The sequence below is a fragment of the Vitis riparia genome, chromosome 8, assembly GCF_004353265.1.
Source record: "Vitis riparia cultivar Riparia Gloire de Montpellier isolate 1030 chromosome 8, EGFV_Vit.rip_1.0, whole genome shotgun sequence".
In the NCBI taxonomy this organism is placed as follows: Eukaryota; Viridiplantae; Streptophyta; class Magnoliopsida; order Vitales; family Vitaceae; genus Vitis; species Vitis riparia.
The window spans coordinates 3,766,879-3,776,628 of record NC_048438.1 but is presented as its reverse complement, the minus strand read 5'-3'; the positions used below and the strand labels follow the sequence as shown (position 1 = coordinate 3,776,628).

The following is a 9,750-nucleotide window of genomic DNA, read 5'->3' as shown; positions in this document are numbered from 1 at the left end:
CCCAATAGCAGGTTAAAGAATGTAGGAATCCTCAAAACCTGGAACAAAGTGGGAAAAGTGGTCGGACCTGTCAACAACTCAATCTCCAAAGTGCCTATGACATCCCTCCTAGTGTTATCATATGCTCGGATTGTCTGAGTGGAGGGGCCAAATTCAGAGGGCGCATAGTCGGGGTGATGACAATAGCTAAAGGGCAGACGTTCAAGGCCGAGCCATTTTCTAAAAGGACAAATGGGACTCGGTGGCCTAAACAACCAATTGAGATGTATAGTGGACGTGTATGGCCCGAACCATCAGGTGGCAAGTCATCATCAGAAAACACTATGCAAGTGGCTCTGCTAGCGGTCATCATGTGAATCAACCCCTCGGAGTGGTGGTAGTCTCGACTTTGATCTGGCTTAAGGCTCGAATCAATGCATCTCTATGAATGCTGGAAGATGCCAGCAAGCTCCAAATAGAAATACGAGCCTGAGTGCTCTGCAACTGCCTCAAAATCTCATCATCTTCTCTCCTAACCTCCTCATGAGAAGACGTCCCCTCCAACGGTCTAGCGGCTACTGAGGGTTGTTGTCGTACCACCCTACCCCACGAATAACACACTATATATTGAGAATGTGAACATCATCAACATATGGAGTCTGAACCTCCTCAACATTCGGAATCAAGACAAATGGAGTTTGAACACTATAATGTGGGAAAGTCAATGATTCGACTGTGGCCATCTGTACCGATGCCGCCTCAAGAACCATTTTGAATGGTGTGGGCATCTGTGGGCCCAAGGTCACTCCGCCTATCTCATAAATCTCATCTTCCACTATGGGCTCTGGCTTTGGCTCATTCCAACTCAGCATGTTGATATGAGTCGAGCTCAGCAAAGTCAATGTAATGTATGCCATCGACTGGAGGGGGAACTGCATATGTAGTATGAGCCGGTAATGGGTTTGTGGTTACACTCGGCTGACCTAAGTGAACCAAACCCTAATCAATCAAATCCTGGATGTCATGTCTTAGAGCAGTACAACGGTCTATCTCATGTCCTAACCCTTGATGATATGCACAGTATAGATCTATCCTGAATTGAGGCGGGATAGTCTGAGGCAATGGTCTGGAAGTGAAAGCTGTCAATAATTCGACCTCTATGAGTTTCTGAATAGCCTGGCTCAATGGCATACCCAACTGTGAAAATTGTCTCTGTGTCCTCAAATCAAAAGAAGTAGAGGTCTGCTGAGTTTTAGGCCTAGGATTGCATGTTGTAGGTTTCACGACAAACTATGTTGCATAGCATGGCTACCTTATGGTAGAATAAGAAATAAGAGGTCTCTTTGTGCCCTGCGTGGCGTAATAAGGCAGTGCTAATATAGGAGGTAGGATAAGCCTGATCATATGATTGATGAAGTGCTCGTGGCCTATACGGTTGAAGAGGATATGAAGGGTGAGTCCCAGTGAGCTGTGGAACTGGCTGATGACGCTTGGGAGGCCTCTAATTGGTAGAATTGAAAGCACCAACATCTCTTAATCTCTGTCATCCTAAATGTTTCTTCCCTTTAGAGCTAGTAGGGGAAGACTCAGACCACAATCCTCTAGCTATGCCCTCCTCTATACCATACAATGCCTGTACCAAAGAGCCAAAGTCCATATGAGGGAATCCCATCAAGTGCCTAGAAAATCAAGGCTGCAAGCTCCTCATGATCATACTAATTTGATCCATCTCAGATGGCCTATCAATAACATGTGAAATCTTCTCCCTCCAGTGAGAGATAAATGAAGTGATTGACTCATCTAGCCTCTACCTCAAAGCCTCTAACTCTCTTCTCGAAACATCAATGACGGTGTTAAATGTAAACTGTCTCAAAAACTCTTGGGCTAAATAATCCCAAGTCCGGCGATGTCATACATCCAATGAAGCAAACCAACGTTGTGCCGCACCACTCAGGGACATAGGGAAAAGCATAACCATTTGGGTCTCATCCAGCCTATGGGCCCTCATGATCGTATTATAAAGCCTCAAATGGATGCGAGGATAGCCAATGCCCATGTATCTCTCAATCTCGAGCATCCTAAACTTGGCCAGTAAATTGGCCACTAGTGCTCCATCAAAATCCTCCCAAGTAATAGCTCCATCTAAAGTCCTCAACTACCTCAACCTCTGCTCAAGTCTATCCATACGTGCATGTGGATCCTCTAAGGTCTGGATAGGCAATGTGACAAGAGGCGGGGAAACCTCGATCTGACTATGCAAAGTGAAAGGTATAGTCTGTGGTGCTACCTAATTGGGTGAAAGTGGTGGTGGTAATGTAGGGTCATACTGTGTCCCATCCTGAGGCGAGGCCTGCTAGGCCTACTGCCCATCTATCCTCTGGAAAAGGCCAACTATAGCCTCCTGAATCAAAGCCATGGTCGAAGCAAACTGATCAACAGTAACCACCTGTGAATCCATATCCCTCTAATCTGATATCTAGTATGACTGGTCTAATACTCTGATCAATCTACCTCTAACTCTGATCCAAGAAGCTGGATCCAGACCGAACGTATCGATGCTCTTACAATATTGGAAATACTAGATAAGATACGGTGTAAGGGGAACTCCACAAGGAATGTCTATCAAATATGCCGAAAGGTAACCTGGAAGTAATCAAACTAACATCCAATTCTAAGCAAATATACAAGAGACTACTATGAAGGTAACTAAACCTATCACTACTGACCCGGCTTTGAAGGCCCATAGATGCACCCATGTGTATGAAATGAAATCCTGATCGAATGATCAAGGCTCAACTTACAAGGTAAAGGTGGCTCTAAAAAGAAGAGATGTGGACTTTAAAGGATCCTTAGCAGAAGCGATCATGCCCTTCGGCGGTATGCAACCCTCTACACACCTCCGAAGAGACGGAGCGCTTCCATGCAAGGTGGTCATCCCTTCCATATATGCACTGCCTCGACATCCTAGGGGGGTTTCCTATAGTGAAAGTTCTCGCAAATCTCAGTGAGTGGTATGGGTGCATCCAAAAATCCCATGAAACTAAAGCATAAAATGAAACACACTGGTCACACAAATATCCATGAAACCTAACTCTAGGCTATACAGGTCTTCAAAGATCGAACTCCAATCAGCGTCAGTATGTCCATCTCCTCTAGAATGCTACTAAACATCGATATAGCCCGTCGCTAGACCCTACTTCTAAGCAATTGGCTCGGTCAAAGAAACAAGCACACACAAAGCCTTACACTTGAAAATGTAAGAACCGAAATGAAGGAAATGACCGAAACCATAGGATTGGAGGTAAGGGGATAGATATGAGACCCACATGGACAAGCAACATGCAAACACACAGGAGAAGAGCAGTTATGCAACAGGCAGTCAAGCAGAACGCAGGTATATCATCCATGTCCGCACACAAGCTAAATAAGAATATGACAATCAAAATGAATAACAACAAGGATAGCATGCTCAAATTTGACCAAGATAATATACAAGAAAATGATTCAATCACTAAGACAATAAGATATACAACAATGTGAACATACATGTCAAAGTGAGCAGGATAATCATGGCAAGAGCAAAATCAATATGCTAAGACAATCAAGAGAATCAATCAATATCATCAGTATGTCAATGTCCAAAAGCGATATAACAATCAAGCATAGAAAATCGCCACATCAAAATCCCCAATGTGCTATGATCAGTCAAGCATAGAGAAGTACAAAGGAAAGGTATTCGTCAACCGACTAATCAAACGCCACATTTGCCTCAACTTAAGTTCGAGCTTGACCCTTTAAACATCCCCAGTGGAGTCGCCATTTTGTGGACCCAGCATTTCACTCGATGGCGAAACTTGTTTTTTTATTTGTTTGGTGGAAATTCGACTTTTTTTAAAAAAAAAAAAAAGACTTAGAATCATCACTTATTTTTGTTTTATTTTTAAAGAGAAAACAAAATAAGAAAGAAAAACCCTAAGTGTGACTCTTTATTTGGAAAAACAGGTCTGTGAAAAACTGAGTCGAGTCCGAGGGTCAGATTACTTATTGGGAAGGTACGGTAAAAGACCAAAGGCACCCCTCTAAGTCCCTAAAAATGGGTCTCTACTAAATAGGATGAGACAAATGTGGCAATTGATGAGAAAATTAATGAATACCAGTGAAATAATCAAATAATAAAACGAATCATGCATAAGAATAAGCGAAGTGGGAATGAGATCGTACCTTAGCAGCAATTAATAGTGCGTTATCATGGAAACAGGGTTAGCTCAAGTATAAAATCATTACATGCATATCAAATAATAAGGCAAAGATCAAGCAATACTCATTAAGCATAACAATTGACAATCAGAAGAGAAAACTCATATGTAAGGCCCTCACCAAAGCCCAATTGATTTCGCATTAATTAATCCCACAAATTCCATTGTTTTGGAATTATGAAAATCATATTCACGCTTATTTAAAATCAAGAGAAACAAATAAAAAATTTGAAAATCAAAGAAAATTTGTGAAAATGCTTACCTGAAGGGAAATGTAGCAAGTTTATTTAAAAACGAGATTTTTAGTAACTTAAAACTCTAATGAATAATGAAAAATGGTAGAATTAAAAAATATATATATTTGAAAATTGGAGTGAAATTAAAATTATTTGAAAAACTGAAATTTGAAAATTGGAGTCTTGAAAATTAAATTTAAGAATTGGAATTTTGGAAATTAAATTTGAAAGAAATTGGAATTTTGAAGATTATTTGAGAATTGGAGTTTTGAAAATTAAGTTTAAGAATTAGAATTTTGGAAGTTAAATTTGAAAGAAATTGGAATTTTGAAGATTATTTGAGAATTGAAGTTTTGAAAATTAAGTTTAAGAATTAGAATTTTGGAAATTAAATTTGAAAGAAATTGGAATTTTAAAAATTATTTGAGAATTGGAGTTTTAAAAATTAAATCATGAATTGGAGTTTTGGAAATTATTTGAAGATGAAATTTTAAAAATAAATAAATAAATATAATAATAATAACAATAATAATAAAGAAATGTGAAAATTGGAATTTTGGAACATGGAAATTAAATTCGGAAATTGGAATTTTGAAAATTATTTGAGAATTGGAGTAATGAAAATTAAATCATGAATTGGAGTTTTGGAAATTATTTGAAGATGGAATTTTAAAAATAAATAAAATAATAACAATAATAATAAACAAATGTGAAAATTAGAATTTTGGAACTTGAAAATTAAATTCGGAAATTGGAATTTTGAAAATTATTTGAGAATTGGAGTTTTGAAAATTAAATTATGAAAATTGAAATCTTGGAAATTATTTTAAGATGGAATTTTAAAAATAAATAAATAATAATAATAATAAACAAATGTGAAAATTGGAATTTTGGAAATTGGAAATTAAATTAGAAAATTGGAATTTTGAAGAATTATTTAAAAATGGGATTTTAAAAATAAATAAATAGAATAATAATAATAATGATTAAATAAATAAATGTGAAAATTGGAATTTTGGAAATCGGGAATCAAATTTGGAAATCGGAATTTTGAAGAATTATTTAAAGATGGAATTTTAAAAGTAAATAAATAAATAAAATAATAATAACGAAAATAATAATGATTAAATAAATAAATATGAAAATTTGAATTTTGGAATTTTGGAAATTGGAAATTAAATTTGGAAATCGGAATTTTAAAGAACTTATTTGAGAATGGAAACTTGAAAATTACATTCAAGAATTGGAATTTTGAAGAACTAAAAAAAAAATTGAAAACTGAATCTTTGAGGATTTTAAATTTGACCTATAGGATAAAAAAAAATAAAATGATGAGACATGACCATTGCATGCCAAGGGTGGCCAAGCATGGGCCCGCCCCAACAACTTTTTCCTTGGAAAACTCCACTTAGAAACCCATTTAAAAAGTTGCATGCTAGGTTGACCTAAGAATGCAACATATTGATTGCTTGGAAATGAACTACTACAGGTGGATTTTTGTTGCATTGTCAGAACCTTAGTTTGCAACATAAAAACCCATCAACCTCCACTATTATTCATCCCTCAGCGTGAGGCCACCAAATGTTGAAGACGTCAAAATTGAGAACAAACATGCATGCAAGCTACTTATGTATGAGAGAAAATGAAAGGAAGTTAAGTGGATGAAATAGTGAGGAAAAAAAATGGTTTGGTAACGGGATGAGTGGACAGGAGGAGAGGGTAGTGAGAGAAGTGGGTTGGGTGGTGGAATGAAAATTGGAGATGTGGGGCGTGGTGAAGGGTATGATGGGTATGAAAGTTAAAATATGGAAATATAGGTATGAATATTGAAATATGGGGATGTGGGTATGAAAGGTTGGAGTTGTAAGTGAAGGGCGGCCATGGATGCATGATTCGGGTGTGCATTAGTGGAAATGGGTAGGAAACAAATAGTTAGGCAGTAAGTTGGGCAGATGTGAATGAAGTGGGATGTGGGGGTATGAAGACGGGTTTTGGTGAATGGGTATTGCGGATTAGGAATATGAGTGGCGGACGGAGTTGCAGGGCCTGTTACTTGACGAGCTTCTGGGCCAGTAGGTGCTTGGTATTCAACTCTTTGTGCAGGCAACAACAACAAATATCCTATTAATGTTTCATAACATGGCCATTGTCCAGGTAAGCGGGTTTAAGATTATTTCTACCCACATATGCATGAATTCCAACAAAATCAAATGAACCTTCACGAAAGACATGCCATGCATAGTATTAAAGGGCAATAGAGCACCCAAACGCCTGCCAATGGGCATAGAGGGACCATTTGTTGACGATTCCCTAGGATGGGTCAATGGTCTTGCATAATAAGCCAACAATATGAAACTAGTTCCATCATTGGATTGCTTCCCTAGCTTCCTAAGGCACTTTTGCTTGCAGCATCACCCCGTCCATCAAGTGGAACAAAAGAATCTTGAGCGGCATTTCAAAAATCTGATGTTGATTTAGTGTATACAATACGGAAGACACTATCTCTTGATATGAGGTTCTGGACCAAGCACTGACTACTCAAAATATTTCCCAAGGATTCTTTGGAGGCTAGGACTTTGTAACCATAGCTTTCACTCCTTGGGTCTGTACTCTCAAATGGCGATACACGAACCAAAAACATTCCACAGCTAGATACACAAGGGTATCTAGCTGTGGTCACGAGTGGTCACTAGTTTATCTTGGTCACCATTGATTACTTCACCAAGTGGGTGGAGACCGCCTTATATACGAGATTGACATCACCTAGGGTTGCTAGTTTCATCATATCACACATTATCTGTCGCTATGGAGTCTTTCATTAGTTGATCTCGGATAGGGGAGTACATTTTAGAGTAGAGGTTGACACCCTTTTACAAAGATATGGTGTCTAGCATCATAGGTCGTTTGCGTATAAGCTGCAAACTAACGGGGCAGTAGAGGCCGCGAATAAGAATATTAAGAGAATCTTGAGGAGGATGGTTGCTACTTCTCGAGATTGGTTAGAGAAGCTCCTCTTTGCATTATGGGCTTATCGGACTTCTTTTTGCACCTCTACAAGAGCCACACCTTACTCCTTGGTGTATGGTATGAAGGCAGTGCTACTAGTTGAGATTGAGATGGGTTCATTAAGAGTAACATTGGAGCAGTAGATTCCAAAGGCAGATTGGGCTCAGGCTAGATTAAATCAACTCAATCTCCTATATGAGATGAGATTGAGGGCAACAAACCATGTTCGTGCATATCAAAGGAAGATGGCCCGCGCTTTCAAAAAGTGGGTCAGGCCCAAACCATTACAGATAGGTGACTTAGTATTAAGAGTCATCAGAGGATTGATCAGAGATCCTAGAGGGAAGTTTAGACCCAGTTGGAGTAGACCTTATTTCATCAAGGAGTTGACCCTAGAGGGCGCTGCATGGTTGATGGATCTAGATGGAAACCAATTCTCAGAGCCGACCAATGTGGATTAGCTAAAGAGGTACTATGTTTGAGTTCATGGTCGTAGGATGAGTGGCCATCATTTTGGTTAGCCATCTACCCTTTCACCCTTTTGATATATAGACCGTTGCTAGCCCATTGAGCCTCGCATGTGCATTATAGCCTTTCTTTCATACTACCTTGCTCACACTTTTGCATCGGGATAAGGGCCTTTTAATGTATGCATGCATTGTTTGGGAGTTTCATGAGCCTTGGACCTAGGGGCACATTTTTTTCATTATCTTTTTCTATCACTACATTACTGCATTTCATCACACTTCATTGATTGTGTTCTTTATCTCATCTTCTTTATCCTATCTGTTGCTTGTTCTGCTTCATCTTCTTCCACCCCGAGTGGTGATCCTCCTTAGTTTATTACATGGAGGGTAGTCATGTCATTTCCACTATCTATTCCACGGACATTGATCCAGAGATCTTCAGTTTGAGAAGGTCACCTTGTCAGAGAGAGTTTATGTTACTTTAGTATTTGAGAGCGTTTGTTCATTTTTGACCTCATCTTTGGAGTTTCTTTGTTTGCGTTCAGAGCATGCACATTTGTGTATATATAAATAAATAATGAAAAAGAAAAATAATAAGCGCGTGTGGACAACATTCTTCATCATTGAGCAGGTATATTGATGTTCGAGGGTAACTTTATTGAGCATGTTTGTTGATGGGAGTCCGTATGTGAGCTTTCCGAGACCCTCCACTCTTTGTATTTATTTTGTCGTATATTTTGAGAGTGAGATGAGTGACCTCTTAAGAGTTCTGGGTCATTGTATGTTCCATCATTACATTCGTTGTTGATGTGACTTCACTCTATGTTCGATTTGAGTGGATCATTACTCATATTTGTGTTCTTTGTTTTGCCATCATCCTTGATTTTGCTTCTGATTCATCCTTTTCATTTCACCTCTTATTCTTTTCTTACAGCGACCTGTTCCGGGTTTGATACTCTCTTTGCATCATCATTACACATCTCAATATCGATTCGATCCGAGATCTCTTAATCATTATCAGTTCGGTTTTCTTCAATGCCTCACTACTGTTACCATAATTGATTGGGCATCCTTAGGTCCATGGCTCACGAGATTTTTTTATACATGTTGCATTTTATACATGAAAGCATGGGTTTTTTATCATTGGGTATTTTGGCCCAGTTTCCCTTCATTTCTATCACCCTATCACCCTAGCCTACGTTACGTCTCGTGTCTTAAGACCACCCTGAGGCTATGGGATTAGATGCCATCTTCTACAGCCCCTAATTGGACAAGTGTTTGAGATCTGGTTGATATTTAGATATTATCATGTTTCTTCTTCTGGGAGACACCTCTCTAATGTTTAGATTCGTTTCAGCCGTGGATTTGGATTACTGGGATCACACGTTTGATGATGGATGATTTGATGTCACCTGATTTTCTGATCTACCACACATTTGATGTCATACTGGGGCATATTCCGTTTTGGTTGAGATTTATAGATCTTCATGGATTTGCATGCCTATTCCCACTCACAGGATACACACCGAGACATTGACCTATTTGTTATCTTATCATGATCCCCCAGTGGAGCCTCTCTGGAGCCATTAAGCCTGACCCACTTTTTTTGGCATTTGGTTGTCATCATGCTTCTCCTTTTGGGATACGCCTCTTTTGATATGTGGATCCGATTCAGCCGTGGATTTGGATTACTAGGATCACACATTTGATCATGGATGATTTGATGTCACCTGATTTTCTGATCTACCACACATTCGATGCCATATTAGGGCATATTCCGTTTTGGTTGAGATTTATAGATCTTCA

At 38.8% G+C, this 9,750-nt stretch overlaps 1 protein-coding gene across 1 annotated transcript in view; it reads right to left on the bottom strand.

Annotated features, from left to right (window-relative positions):
* Positions 1 to 357: 357 nt before the first annotated feature.
* Positions 358 to 9,750, bottom strand: part of LOC117920226 (peptidyl-prolyl cis-trans isomerase B-like) — a 35,820-nt gene continuing 26,427 nt past the window's right edge. The window contains exon 3 of the mRNA XM_034837632.1: positions 358 to 580. Within this exon, the coding sequence (XP_034693523.1) occupies positions 358 to 580 (223 nt within the window). The remainder of the gene's footprint in view (positions 581 to 9,750) is intronic.